The sequence below is a fragment of the Pelmatolapia mariae genome, linkage group LG7, assembly GCF_036321145.2.
Source record: "Pelmatolapia mariae isolate MD_Pm_ZW linkage group LG7, Pm_UMD_F_2, whole genome shotgun sequence".
In the NCBI taxonomy this organism is placed as follows: Eukaryota; Metazoa; Chordata; class Actinopteri; order Cichliformes; family Cichlidae; genus Pelmatolapia; species Pelmatolapia mariae.
The window spans coordinates 46289216-46304768 of NC_086233.1; the positions used below are offsets into that span (position 1 = coordinate 46289216).

At 40.2% G+C, this 15553-nt stretch overlaps 2 protein-coding genes across 5 annotated transcripts in view; both read right to left on the bottom strand.

Annotated features, from left to right (window-relative positions):
• Window positions 1–1290: 1290 nt before the first annotated feature.
• Window positions 1291–5082, bottom strand: LOC134632324 (MANSC domain-containing protein 4-like). The gene is made up of 3 exons (XM_063480999.2): window positions 4801–5082; window positions 4593–4727; window positions 1291–2821 (listed from the first exon to the last, which is right to left on the bottom strand). The coding sequence occupies exons 1-3, from the start codon at window positions 5018–5020 to the stop codon at window positions 1986–1988; spliced, it is 1191 nt and encodes a 396-aa protein (XP_063337069.1). The 5' UTR covers window positions 5021–5082; the 3' UTR covers window positions 1291–1985.
• A 1620-nt stretch (window positions 5083–6702) lies between these two features.
• The window catches only part of LOC134631200 (transcriptional enhancer factor TEF-3-like), a 36965-nt gene continuing 28114 nt past the window's right edge, over window positions 6703–15553 (bottom strand). For all 4 annotated transcript variants that reach the window (XM_063479288.1, XM_063479287.1, XM_065471326.1 and 1 more), the window contains 3 exons: window positions 11644–11784; window positions 10039–10191; window positions 6703–7784 (listed from right to left, as the gene is read on the bottom strand). In XM_063479288.1, the coding sequence (XP_063335358.1) occupies window positions 7671–7784; window positions 10039–10191; window positions 11644–11784 (408 nt within the window). In that variant the 3' untranslated portion in view covers window positions 6703–7670. The remainder of the gene's footprint in view (window positions 7785–10038; window positions 10192–11643; window positions 11785–15553) is intronic.

Sequence of the window (15553 nt, forward strand, 5' to 3'; positions counted from 1 at the left end):
CTATATACAGTAATAGACTTCTATACTTTTTACATCAGATTAAAACTTTGGGTGTAAGACTCAGATAATTATTTATTAAAAGCTAGACATTTTAAATGAGAATAATAAAGAAAAGTATGTCTTTGTGCCCCCTTTTCCCTGTTAATGCCCTATCGGCCCCCCTGGCTAAACTTTGCTAGATCCGCCCCTGCACAGTTACCAGCCGTCAGCTACGTAGAAAAGGATCCTGGTGTAGAAAGTAATATTAAATAAATTCTAACAACAGCTTATCAAGGTTAAATGTGCTGCTGTTGTTCAGCCGCTGGTTTCCTCTTTCTGGTGCAAAGTGGACCAAAAACAAAGAAGAGAGACTGACTCGCACAGAAAAGCCGATCAGCTGATCATTAAGCAGTTTCACGATTGAAGTAGCAGCAGGAGAGGGAGAGGCAGTCGCTCCATATATTGGTTGTTAAGCTTAACGTGGGAATGCTTTACAAACATTCAGAGATGAACTTACACACTTGCTTTACTTCTCTCTGGGATAACTTCCTCGGAGATGAAATGCTGGTTTGGTAGCGAGGCTACAAATACACACAGCTGCTCTATCACATGAGGCATACTGCTCCGACATGCTACGGTTATGACCCGAGTTACGTCGTGTCGCAAGTTTTGTGAGGTGCTTTTTTGATATTTAATGGATCGGATTATATTTTTTATTTCTCTCCGATATCCGATCGAGTAATTTACGTCAGTATCGGACCGATACCGATACGTAATATCGGATCGGTCCATCTCTAGTATGAACCAAAGTATCATACAACAAGGTTCCTCCAAAGCAAGGCTATCGAACCAATCAAGATGTCTAAAACGTTAACAAAGAGGGAACCGAACTACTGATTGCAGTTCTTACCCATCATACATTTACCAGTACCAGTTGTGTACATTTACTGCACACAATTGTACCACAAATATCTTTGAGAATTCCAAACACATTTGTAAGGCTTGCAGGAGAGCAGGGAGGACTACTCATAAGAAGTTCAATAGTGATGAACTAACCACAGAGTGCAGGCTATCTAGTCCTATTTATTGAGTACAAACTAATCTTAATCTCAGTCTTTAGACATATACTTGTTAGTGCTTGCACACCAGTTCCACTGGCACCAACGAGCCAGAGACTTTGTAGTTTTTGGAAAGAAAACAGAAATGTTCCAAAGACAATTTCTTCAACCACATTCCACCACACTATTCAATTCATGGTATTTTTTATTTATATAGTGCCAAATCACAACAACAGGTGCCTCAAGGCTCACTAAAAAAAAAAAAACTTGGTTGGTCTCCTAATAAGCCAGTTTAATCTGATGGGATGCATGGCTCTTACACATGTGGTTAGACTCACTCAAAAAGATAAAGACATTTGGTTTGAAGACCAATTAAAAAAAAATAGGGATTAATCCTGCTAATCGCCTAAAAAATAACTCAAAATTAATTAATATATGTAATTAATTAATCTAATTCATGTGTGGAAGTCCCTAAAACTTTGGTCACAGTGTTAAATATCCAAACTAGGCTAAGCATTTATCAAACCATAGGTTAAAGTTAGCCATCAACACTGCATACACTTTAATCTTACCAACAGGTTTCAATATCCCGGACAAGCCCCCATTTATGACAAATTGGCACAAATTAGGTGATAAGGAGCAAGTCCACACAAAAGGTTTACAGAAATAAAAAATAATTTAATTAACATAATCTAACCAACAGATAAACATCACAAATAGGTTGAGACCTGTCGGAGTGGCAGAAAGAGATTAAGCAGTTTATCTGGGCCAGCTTTTATAGAACTGGAAAACACAGGTGAGCTGCCTTAGCTGTCCATCCCCATCTAGTTAGAATAAAACAAAATACTTTAACCTAAAATAATCCTTTATGTAATCATATACATTCTAAGTAAATTGTCCTTTCATTTTGGATTTCTTCCTCAACAATGTTACAAAATATCCTCACTTTCAGGAGCTCTCCTTGACCAGCACGTATTTTATCAGACGCATGGAGCCTCGTTTCCCTCTCCATGATGTACTGTAGCGTCCCATCCTCTTTCTTTGACCCCTCCAGCTCACCACCAGCAGGATAGAGCAACAGCAGCTCAGCAGCACTGTGATACAAATGGCCACAGCAACCAGCAAGGTGTCAGCAGCCACATACCACCCATGTCCGAGGCCTGGTAGGGTGTCATCTCCACTGGCTCCCTCGTTGCTTACTGTGTGGTTCCTCCCATGGTTGCCCTTGGTCTCATTTAGATACAGCTTGCTGCTTTCTGTGTAGCTTATAAGAGCTGCAGAAGTTGGAGGGCTGCTGGCCAACTGAGAGAAAGTGGCGGTGGGATGACGGGTAGGGGTGGATACTGGGGATTGTGGACTTGTGGTAGAAAAAGCAGACAGAATCTTGGAATTGTAATGGCCCAGAGTGCTAACTGTGGTGAATGAAGGAGATGGAGTAATGCTATCTGGAAGAGAAGTGGTGGAGACAACTGCGGCTGTTGTTTGTGTATATTTTTTTGAAGATGGGGGAGTTTTTTCAGTGGAAGGCACAGCAGTCGTAGTCGTGGAACCTGCTAAAGGCTGACCGGTGCTCTGCAGTGCTGTGGTGGCAATGACAGAGGCCTCTGTGGTGGCATGAACTCTACCTGCTGTAGTGGAGGGTTTAACGAGCGGAGGTGGATGAATAAATTGGCGCTTGTCTGACAGCAATGGCTCTGAGGCGTTATTGCGGCTGTAGTGGTGGGGTAACACACGCACGTTAGAGGTGAAGTATTTTCCAAACACCAACAGATCAGGATCCACACCTAGAATACGAAAAAATGTGCTTGTTTGTTTGCTTTTCATGTTTTTGCTGGTGTTTTTATCTAAACGTTTAATAGCGAGTGATTTTTTTGTTATTCCAAAATAAGTGACAACTACAATGCTATGCATCTTTTGCAAGAAAAGCAAAGCTGGAAGCAAAACGATTTTCAGATAATTTACTTCACTGAAGTTGGGAATCTCCTATGCAACATGCTAAAATCAGAAGAAGAAATATTACAAATATTTGATTCTCAGTCGTATATATTTGCTTTGCCGTTGGTGGGGATCGTTTTAACTACTATTAGTCACTTGGATAAATATTTTATTGACCGATCAATCATATTTTTTACATAGTACTGTGCAAAAGTTTCACGTCACAACTCATGTCTTTACATTTTGTTTAAAGTAAGTGAAGTAGGCGCAACAGTTTACCTAAATATGCAAACCTACATGGAAATACAGTATACAAGGTAAAAACAGTATTTGTGCAAGTCTAACAAAAGTCAGTATTTGATATAATGACCTTTATTGTTCATCACAGCCTGAACTCTCTGAGTGAACTTTCTTGTAATTTCTTTAAGCAGTCTTCAGCAATAGTTCTCCAGACTTCTTGAAGGACATTCAAAGCTCTTCTTTGGGTGTTGGCTGCCTTTAGTTCTGTTCTTTGTCAAGATGATCCCACCCTGCTTCAGTGACATTAAGGTTGGGGGCTCTGGGGAAGGCCAATGCATGACTAAAAGTTTTCCACTGTACACTTTATTGTCCAGGTATGTATCGACTGCATTAGGCAGTATGTTTGGGATCATTGTCATGCAAAAAAATTAAATCATTGCCAATCAGATACTTTCCAGATGGCATTGCATGATGGATCAAAAATCTGACTGTACTTTTTTATTAACACACCCCAAATCATGACCATGTTTTGCTGTAGCGACCCGCTGCTGTACCTCTCTCCAGGGGTGTAATTTCCAGGAGGGTTATGACCCCCTCAATAATCAGACCCACCCAATATAACCCCCCCAATAAAATTATGAATTATCTTGCATAATTCATAATTTTCTTTATTACCAGCAAAATAGTCGCATGTTTAATCATCTGGGAATTTACCCAGATTTATTTAGTTATTTAGACAGAGATCTTGAGGCGCCCCCCCCCCAATGTTCAGCACAAAGTTACGCCGATGCCTCTCTCCTGACCTCCTCTGTAAATACTGATGATAACTTGAACATCGAACATGTTATGTGTTTTTGCCAGAGGCTGATATTAACAAGGTGCTAAAGATACAATTTAAAATTGCTTTGTTTTTTTTGCAAAGATGTCACTGGTTCATTTATTTTTTTATATTTGAATGTTAAGTGACTTAATACACAGACACACACAAAGTTATATGAAAATGGTCAGGAACAAATGAGTGAAAAGCAGGCACTGTTCAAAGAAAAAAAATTGAAAGGGCTTCAGAAAGCCTGGAGAACTATTGCTCAAGACCACTTTAAAAAATTCCAAGGAAGTCTGACTCCTTGGAAGCAAAATACACAAAATCAGGGTTGACTCAAGACTTTTACACAGTACTGTATGTAGAATTTGAACCATCTATAGTTATAGACATTTACTGTAAGATACAGTATTTTGAAATTGTTATTTTGCAGTAGCATATTTCAAAATTTACATCTAATCCCTAAGAATCTAACAGGATCTAAAAGGATTTGATATGCACAGTATTCATATCATTAAAAGAACAGAAGTCCACCTCTACCAGACACTAAAGCGACCTACCCTTTGTGATATTGTAGAGAACAACGTTGTCTCTGTGACTCAGAATGCAGCTCTCCAGAGTCGGACAGTGGAGGTGAAAGCAGTTCAAGATTTCTTGAGTGGTATCATAGTGGAATATAGCCAGATTACAGGAAACTATGAGAAGAGACAGAAAGAGGATTAATCAGGAGTAAAAGAAGAGAAAACCAGTGATGATCGTATAACTCACAGTTTCTGGTAAGGCAACAGGTGCGGCTGCATTTCAGCGCGGTCTCTTCTTGATAATGCTTCAAAAGCTGCGCTCCTCTCCTCTGAGACTCCTCAATATCGATGAAAATCCCCGGGAACCGTCTAATCCAGCAGTTCTTATAATAGGAGGTCGGCGAGCACCTCGACTCAACGCGACACACCAGACTGAAAACCGCCAGCAAACCCCATGCGGCGTTCATTGCGCATATTGTAAATCACACCATGTTAGATTGCAATCAAGACAAAGCCTCGACATATTTGGGAGCTGATTACTTGGAGTTGACAGGCATGAAATGGGGCCAGTGCTTTGGTTTTACTGGTGCCAGCTGTGTCACAACTACGCACCTACAGGAGGTGGAGACCCAGCCGTGCGTAAGGTGTCCAGGGCTGTGCCACGTGTGAGCGCACTAGGCTGCTTGACCAACAGAATGGGATCAACTTACTTTACAAATAAAATCAACAAATGTTGATGTTCAGATTATGTGAATTTACACTGTGGCCATAAATACGTTACATAATCTGCATTCGTTTTCCAGTGTTATCAAAGAAAAGGCCACAAGGCCCTCTGTGATGTGTTTTCTGTTTAGTCATATATCTGAGTGTATTTCCATAACTGTCGCAATCTGGTTTAACCCACAAGAACCCACGCCCCTTTACGCATTGAGAAAAGTTCCTGTTAACGTTTTAACATTGACTCTCTCATAGTTTTTCTGACAGGTCTGGGCTCTTACGGGTTAGGTCAGTCAAATGACATTACCAGAATAATGGCACCAAAAGACATATCTGTATTATCTGTTACCCTCTTTAAAATGTACGTACTTTATATTTTACCACAAAGTATGCCAGTATTTATTTATTTGTGTATTTAATTTTAACTATGCACTCTCTATAGCATTAATGCAGCTCTAACAAATACCACAGCAGACTAAAGTTGATAGAGTGATTTAAAAATAGAAGCAATCAAACGGACCGTTAGTGGAATTTTTTTTTTAAATAAATAAATGAATAATAAAAAGAAGGTTTGGTTTAACCCCGTTGAACTGTACTTTGCCTTTCGCACTATGATTGCTGGGACAGGCTCCAGCTCCCTGTTACCATGGACTGGATAAGAAGTTGTAAGTACTGCTCTCCAGGAAACACAACAGAGTTCACATATTAATAAAGTCACATGAGCATCGGAGTATGATGTGTAAGGTTTCTTACAATACAAAATATAGCGCCTAGAAATACTACATTTACACCGATTTGAACCTACCAAGTTAAATCGAACTAACAAAGTTTAATGTTGCCACAGCACCACTAGATGGCAATCGTCACTACTATTAACAATATCTGTGTCGCTACTACATTAAAAAAGTGTATTCTCTGCGCTTGCTGTAGTAGTTCTTTTTTAAAATATAAAATATCGGATGCATGCGTGGATGTGATTAAAACTGTGAGCATGTAGTGACACTGCCCCCCAAAAAACCCACTAAGAGAAGGTAAAATGTTGTTACACATTTATGTTAATAACTAATTCATGATTTTGGTCAGCTATTTAGCAAAAATAGCTTAAATTATTTTTGACTTTAGCCTCTTAAATGTGATGATTTGCTTACACAATCCTCTCTACATTGACAATCAGAGAAAATGAATGACCAACAGGTTAATCAGTCATTTTAATCTGCACCCTTAAATACTTACCTTTTTGGTTTCCGGGGCCTCACTGGAGCTAAAGTATTGCCATCTGCAATTAGTTTCGACTTTCTTCAGCATGAGGCTGTTCATCCACTATAGAACAGTATGGTGCTCATCAACAACACCTTCCAAAAATAAACTGATTTACTATGCACACTTTAAACTTTCAATATATTTATTTTATCACCTTTCCAGTGTGCACACAACATACTGGGAAAGCTGTAAAAAGCTGTCAAAGGAAAGTCTCTCTGACAGCTCTGTCAAATCCTGCACATTTTATAATTTTCCTAAACACGTTTATGCAGCGTGTAGCAGTTAGTGGAAATACTACAAAACCAGCGAGGACTTATGTAAGAAACACTTGTATTTTCATGTGACACCTCAGGGCAAGTTACAGATGCAGAAAACTTCGATAATCGGCTTACAAGTCCAAATCTGGTTCAAGTTAGCAGTGTTATTATGTGCCTTTTGTTGCAGTCAGACAGTTTTCAATCAAAAAACAGTAAGACAAGAAACATTCAACATTCAACATCAAACAAAGTGAATACAAGTTCTTTTAAATCGTTTTAGCCACCTGTCAACATAACTCTGTTAAGAGAAGGTTGTGGCACTGTACATAATCGCTCCAGTAACACAAAACATTGGCACAAAAAACAGTGATTTTTTTTCTTTTGGATGTGCAAATAAGGGATTCTCAGTATACTTTTATTATTTTTCCCATTTTTATATATATTTATATTTAAGTCACTAGATGGCACCCTGAGGCAGCCAGACGTCTCTGTCACAAACATCCCCTGCACATGCATGTGTGTAAAAGAATCTAAATTAAAAACAAGCGCTAGTAAAAATGAGATGGAAAAAAACACCACCAATTACAACTCTCTCATGCAGGTCTTCTTAGCTATGTTTGGCTCCTTTGGCATAGAAACCACAGTGTACACAGTGGTCCTCCTCTTCACACACAGCCAGTTTCAACTTCCACAGTCCCAAATCTAACTCTTGTTCAGCAGTAGTTGTGTTCCTGCACAAACCGTCACAGCCTGTGCTTCTCCAGGCTCCCGACCGCCTCATATGATTTCATCTTGTAGAGGAAGTAGTCTATTGTTTAGTGTCGTTGCTCACCGGTGTGCTACAATGGGTCTAGAACTGGTAAGTTCAGAGTGAGAGGCCGTGTCAGTCTTTGACTAGCCTGTAAATATGATGCTGCGCGCCGTGCTCGCTAGTGGACACCTCGAAGACGTAGGCTATGCACAGCAGGGTCTCCAGTGTGTCCCTGTTAGTCACCACCTGTAGACAAACACAAACCGGTGTCATATTGTGAAGCTTCGTTTGTCGTGTTTTTACTTACAATGTAAATTTACCCACAGTTTGGACAACACCGATTTTTATAGCTTCTTATTTTATTTTTTTTTGTGGTTCTGGCAGAGCCGTGGCTTTCTGCTACATCACTAATGAAGTGAGGCTGCCAGCTAGTTTAGGCAGGCAACTCGAGCTCCACTGCGTCATACCCACGTAACATACCTCCTCTTCTCACGCCGATATCGAATACACCCTCACAATTTGGCAGTTGATTTAAGCAGTAAAGTTTCCCGATGCTCACTTGGACATCACATTGCCACCAGTTCCCTTCATCAGTGCTCGCCGTTTCAACCTCTCTACCAGCCCAGCATCCACCTTGTGGGGATGGTGGATAGGGCGTATTTACTTATCGCTTCCCAGTTTTAAATGTAGCACATTCATGTGGAGTGATGAGCTTAGAGCCTAGACACCTAACCCTAACTAGTCTCCCTGGCCGGTTCATTAGTTAAATACACTGACTAATTACTGACACATACACACTAATAATGAGTAACTGGACACACAATCCCTTGGCTGAAATGGTGCTATTCTATACATAAGGCTGATATGTATCTAAAGTACTGCTTGGCATTCATGGAAAGGCAACATGCATAACATGATAGGAAAAAAAAACCTCCTTATGTTTAACAACGTTGCACTGAAAGCAACTTTTGTCACATCATTGTGCTCAGCCCTGCAGTATTGTCTGTGTGTATTGTCATCTATATGTATGTGAACATCTGTGTATGAGATGTTTGTGGTTCATATGAGCTAAATAACCCCATTGAGAAGCCTAATGACGTGCTGCCATGTAGTCATCAGTGTGGGCTCAATATGGTCATTGTGCCTTTGCTAGGGGTGTAGGAATGGAGCCTCCAATAGAAGAAACACATTTTTTAAAAACCCTGTCTTTTAGGCCCCTCTATCCACTGAGGAGCACACCGGCTCATTCAGAAAAGTCCAACTAGAAGGCATAAAATTAAAATGGTTCCAGCTGTTTCTGGTCTGTCATGGTTAACCAATTGAAATACCACAGCAGTACTTAGCTGAAGACCACGGATTTCCTGTTTCACACCCGTTACAAAGCAGGGTGAAGTCTACAAAAAGAACTCTAAATTTGAGAAAAAGTGCCTCCACAAATGTTGTTAATACATGTGTGTATATATATATATATATATATATATATATATATATATATATATATATATATATATACACTCTATATACTCTACATATATATATATATATATATGTAGAGTTTTTGTCAATAGCCTTTTTTTCCAATGAAAATAAGACCATGACTGAATAAAAACTAACGCAGGAGGACAAAAACTATGATGACAAGTATTAACACGCTTGTCAACAAATAATAAGATGAAAATATTCTGGAGAGATGAGATCCAACTAGTTAAGTTGTGTAGAAAGGTGGGACGAATTTGGAAGTTATCCAATCAGAACTAATCTCCTATGGTTAGACATGCACATTTTATCTGCCCCCAGTAACAGTACACCTTTTTATTTATTTATTTATTTTGGTTGGGAGGGGGGAGGGTGTAACAGCTGGCTTCCAAGCTCCTTGTTTCTCATGAAAACATGACAAAATGTCAATGCTTGGGAGAAAGATAAGAGTAGACACAGTTTGCATTTGATATTGAAAATAAGACCCTTAAAAGAAGACTGACTGTGTGGACCAAAACTTTTACACTTCATACTTTAGTCAGCTGAATAATTGCTTGATTTGATTTATTCAACTAAAACTAGACTAAAACAAAAAGAATTTAGATGCCTAAATTACGACTCAAACAAAACCAAAATTTGCTGTTAAACTCAGCACTGCTACTAAATGTACACTCACCCTGTATAAAATTTGCAATCTGCTTATTTTCTGTTGTTGCATATTTGTAATTAGTTAGCAAGTGAATCCAGGGTGAAGTAGTGTGGAAATATATGATTTTATTAAAACAAGTGATTATAGTTTTGTATTCTCCATTAGTATTTACTAGCTGGCTAAACTGTTTATTTTTAGTCTAGTTTCTGAGTTGTGATGTGAAATACTTCGACTCCACTCTGCTGCTCATAATTTGAGTCCAAACTATAAGATATCAGTGCAGCTTAAGAGAAGAAGCTTATTTCTCCTCATTAACAGCCTGGGGAAAGGTAAGCTGTAGTTTTATACGTACTACACAGATTTGAAAGTTGGTACCTGTAAGATAGTGAAGTTTTCCAGTACGCTGTTCATCATGTACTTCTCCGGCAGGTGTTTAAGCTTGTGGATAAAGTTGATCATGTATTCGCACAACGGAGAGCGGTGGATCCGAAACACATAGCGTCCATTTTCGAAACGCGCGTACTCCGTCTAGGGGAACAGACACATACGAGTGAAGTTTAATATCTGCGAACATATATCACACTGAAAGAGAATTTAAAAAACACATTTATGGATGAAATGTGAAATCTGTTGCAAAAACGCAGCCCACTGAAACTCAAATGGATGCATTGGATGTGAACGTCTAGCTCTACTGTATGTGATAAGCAGTATTGTTTGTAATATAATATACCTAATGCGGCATATGGCATGCCAGATTTGACAATAAACATATTTCTTGTGACAACCGTAATCAAATAATGAAGCCATTAAATATCATCATGTGGCCGATTGAGGCAGATGGCTCTACCTAGGGATATGTGTGTATGTGCTTATATTGTACAATCCATCAGCAGCGAGTGGGGGCGGGGCGGCTATTGTGTACGGTTAACGGGAAACATAACAGTTATTCATGTTGGGGAAACTTGTGAATCGCGTCAGTTTACAGACCACAGATCAGCGGTAACTGACTGGAATCTGCGGTGGGGGTTATTCACTCCTCAGTGTGATAATTGTGGCTTTTGATGTGGTCATGACCTCTTTATGTCGTAACATCACTCCTCCATCATTCAATCGGTGACGCAAACTTCCTGAATTGGAGCCCAATATATACTTTACTGCCGATAAATGGGAAAAGTGGAAGGTGTCAGCTTTGTAAAACAGCTGAACTAAAAAAATGATATTTACAGGAAAAAAATGGCTGACTAATAAATGTTGCTTAAAAATTAAGCAATTAAACATTATAAGTGGTCACATTTTTTAATGTATTAATTTAATATTAATATCTCACCAACAAAAAATTTAATCACTGATGACTAAAAATATTCTTAGAATACAGTCCTCCAGCTGAATCTAGTTTTGGATGAAATTCACATCTTCTCAATAGAACATTTTTAATAGCGATTAAAATCTTTCAAACATAACTATCTTATTTAACAAAAAAGCTGCAAATTTAATTTTTCTCACTCCTGACTAGCATGTAGAGATATCCCAGTCTGTTGCTGGGTACATTTCCAGAGTGACAACAGCTAGAATTACAGGTTATATGACGTTTATTGGTCCGACAAGAGTTTTTTTCATAAACAATTCTCATAAAAGGAACAGCTATAAAATCATAAAATGTCATTTCTGCTCATGTCATAAATATTTCAAAGGGCCTCTTTAATAAACTCTGAAGACGGCATTGCTCCGAGCCAAGAAGTTTGCCACATCTGTTAGATAACATCTCTACTGGGACCCCAAACAAATAAGAGGAAGCCTGACTCTTTGCCCAGTGGGCACATTTGGATGAATAGGCTGGAAAAAGTAAGAAAAACAAATTGTGCCGAAAAAATATGCAAAACAGTGCAAAAATTCCATTAACATGGCAGCATAAGTGTATATACTCTAATAAAAGTTGACATAACAAATGACACTTGACACCTTCCAGTATCGCATTCTTACCTCGACTTTCTCCACCACCTGTTTGCCAAAGGAACAGACCTTGGTGGATGAGGTGATAATCATGTTCTCAGAGCTCTCGTACTGGCTGGACACACCATAAAAGAAGCTGCTGTCATCCTGCAGGTTTACACTAAGGTCCGCCTGGAAGGAAGAAAGAGATAATGTGTTAATATATACTTGGCCAAAGGGAACCATGGTGATTAAAACAGCTTGGTGGTGTATAAAGACCTACAAACCTCAGCCCCTTTAAATGGAGATGTGTGCACTACCCATGCACCACACTGCACATTCAAATACTTGAGGATAAACAGTTCATACAGCTCTGTAATCTACAGATTTCCACACCTATGGATCTCTGCGTCAAAGGTGCTCCGGCTCAACAAAGCTTGAGAGGTAACCTTGGTAAGCCAAGAAGTGCTTAGAGGACAGATCCTCATTTACCCAAGTCAAATCCAGCCTAAAGATTGCCAAGATGTACCGCCCAGCTCCCTCTCATCTCTTCATCACCCCGTTCATCTTCATGGCTCATATAATTCCTCTACCTCACTGTATGTATAAGCGTGCAAGATGATTCTGCTGAGCATTCCAGTGGCATTGTGTTCACTCTACTTACAAGAAGCGTCCATTGGATTTATCTTGGACTTGTAGTGTTTCTAATCAAAAATCACAAAATCTATATAACATGTAGCAGCCCGAGGCAAGACGATAAGTTGCTTAGATTGTGCAAAAGAAGTTATTTTGACATCTGTCATAAGCAAGAACCAAAAGTGCTGGAATGCTGAACCGTTTCTATGAGAAGAATATGGCCTCACAAGTTCAAAGATTCAACTTTCTTTATTCTCAGATGAAGCAGGTTCACCCACCTCTAATCCCCCCACTAGCTCAAGTTTGAACTGAGGTGAGCATAATCAGATTTTGGATCAGACTGAGGTGACGCCTCTTCTGTCAGACAGCTGAGCTGCTTTACCTTTTCCCCTGTCGGGCTCTTGTCTCCTAATGGGCCATTGAGACACCGCTCAGCCTCCTCTCATCTCTTCATCACCCCGTTCATCTTCATCCCTGGCTCATGTAATTCCTCTATTTGTCTTCATCCCTGGGGCCTAGTGACCCTCCTCAAACTGCCATTCCCTGCTTCCCTAACAGCCTGCGAGGGAATTCATCCAATTACAATCAGCAGCGTGCAATTGGCTGATTAGATCATGGTGGGCAGGCTGGCTGTGTAACAATTTAGCAGAGCCAGCTCAAATCAGATTCCCTCTGCACTTCAAAGGCGTGAGACAATCCGTTAGGACAGGGCCACGGGCGCCGAGGGGGTGAAGGAGAAGAAGATGGGGAGAGGAGCAGGGCAGAGAGTGGCCGACAGGGAGGTTTGCTGGAAATTCAATCTAGAATACCATAGCTTTGGAGACGGGTCAGCCGCCTGTCACCATCACCATGCCAACCTGCGCCTCAGCACACCCCGAAGTCACAACCTGCTATGTGGCTATATGACTGCAGTGATAGCAAATAGCCTCTTTCCATCTTTTACAATGGCTTAAATAAGGTTATCATATTTTCAGATGTGTTAAGGATTTCATTTTGCTTATTCTCATGGCCAAGAGCGTCTTTTCTGGGGGGGTTTCCACTGTAGCTGTTGAAATACCCAGCTGTTTTTGCAGCATTTCTGGGTTTTGTCATGGATGCCTTGAGAATTGGAGGACCCCCTTGGGACATGATAAAATGAACAGGCTCGGGGGGAGGGGGGGGGGACAGTGTTATGAGCTTGTTTTCCTCTAGCAAGTTGGATATGTCATAACTGTTGACTCCACCAGGCTCTGACATGAATCAAGAGAGTAATATTTCACTGATGACTTGTTGGGTTAATGCCACCCAGCATTTCTCCTGCTATCCCTATCTGTTGTTCACACCGTCTGTGTCTCTATTTCTACCTCCTGCCCGTTATTGCTGTCTTGCTCTCTTTTCTTTCAGTGATATATGGCAGGGCTACTCATCCCCTTCTTCCCCTCGCCCCCGATTCAAATGCCACAGCTCGACCAGCTGCTCTTCCCAACCCTGGAGTAAACTACTTCCAATATGGTGCCACTCACCAATGTCTTTTATCTGTCTACAATAAATAATATGTAAGTCAAGCATGTGAGAAGGGTAATGGCATACATACGAAGCCATCTGGTGGAATCGGATGCAAGGCGGCACTTTGAACCTGACATTCAGCATCTTTGGAGGCCTCACACAGCAGCAGTTAATGCTTTAATATACCGTGTCACCTTGACATGGGCATATTTTTGTGTGAAACGATCCAGTAATTTGTTAAGTCAGTAAGATTTGATTGTTTTTTGTTACTTTGTCACTTCAGCTTCCATTCTGCCTCAGCCATCAACATGCAAGCAACACAGCAAAGTGGTGAAAGTATACACAATGCTGTATGAAACCCATGGTTGTTTACAACGCTTCTCCTCAAACACACCATACTTTCAACTCATTTTAAGCTTAAAGGTAATTCCACCCCACCCCACCGTGTCAGATTCGGCACCTGCCGCGGCAGTTGGATGCCGATCTGTTTATTGAACATCAGTAGGAAACACTGACCATTGCCGTCTGTCTCAGACAGCAAAACCTCTGCTTTGGATGTGTTTGTAACATAGATTTACCCCCACACAACCCTTCACACACTAAAATAATGCATAAGCCTAAACTGTCTGCCCATAGCCAAGTTATATATTGTTGTTGGATTCTTATAAACTCACTAAGTCTTACTGGTAAATAGACCGATTGTTTTATCTACTCTACACTGTCCTCATTTACCCATTCGCACATTTTTTTCTATTTTCCTATCTTGGATGAATCCACTGGAGGGCAACTTGGGGTTCAGCATCTTGTACAAAAATACTTTGACTGGAGTAACCAGGGAACCAGTGATCGAACCACCAACCTTTAGGTTAGCAGATGACCTGCTCTATCACAGCCACTGGTAAAGAGGCTGTCCATCCTTGATTTTCTGTCATTTATTTACTTCAGAGTTGGTCCTTTTAAAAGTGTTTTTATTTGATATTATGTGGAGAAGTGAGGCAAATACTAAAGCAACATGGCCAGAGAAACAAATCAAAAGAATGAACAAAGTCAATGTCTGTGTCTCTTGCTCTCTTTCTCTCTTCTCTGTCCCATTTTTATGTCCTCAACTTGGAGTTTCCTCAGATTTCCAGTCCACACTACCATCTATTTGTCTGCTTGTATCTTATGTTGACTTTGTTATCATGCTTTATTTTCTAAATCACTCTCAGTGTGTGATGGTGGAGGTAATGAGAGTGATTCGTTGTTGTCTGTGTGTGTGTGTGTGTATGTATGCACTTTTGGTGGGGCTTATCTATAAATAAGAATATAAGGAGGGGGTATGAGGGTTGGTCAGTCTAATAGTGCAGAGACAGGTGTCTCGGATCACATTTCTCCTAGTGAAAGATCAGGCCTGCCACTCTCCCCAAGGTTCCTGTCACACACACTCACACACATCACAGGCAAATATACAAATACGCACAAGGCAAATGCATGTTGGACAGCAAGGCCTTCTTTGCTGGCATATAAACCACCAATCGGGTCAGGGAGCCATGACTTTCCATTCATTCTAGCCCTAAATCACACTTAAGTTCATTTAACTCCAATGCTTAAGCTATCTCAACACAGTTAACACCGCAAGGCCATTAACAGCCAACAGGTGCTACAAAACATTAACAAGAGCATTCACTGTACTCTCACTTCACCTTCATGACTTCAGGAGGATTATATGATGATGTATAAAACATGCCACACACAGCTATCATACTGGGCTTTATATGGAGTAAAAAATTACAGTGGAGATTTTCATCTGCAATTAGTTTGAGATAAATGAAGTGAGCTTTGAAGGAAGAAACAAGGGAAG

What these genes read in the sequence shown, in the direction of transcription:
- LOC134632324 (XM_063480999.2), bottom strand. Translation starts at nt 5,020, where the DNA reads ATGAACGCCGCATGGGGTTTGCTGGCGGTTTTCAGTCTGGTGTGTCGC. An exon ending in CTGTTGCCTTACCAGAAACT is followed by an intron (nt 4,728 to 4,800) that starts GTGAGTTATACG and finishes CTCTTCTCATAG; the next exon opens with TTTCCTGTAATCTGGCTATA. An exon ending in TCTCTACAATATCACAAAGG is followed by an intron (nt 2,822 to 4,592) that starts GTAGGTCGCTTT and finishes TTCGTATTCTAG; the next exon opens with GTGTGGATCCTGATCTGTTG.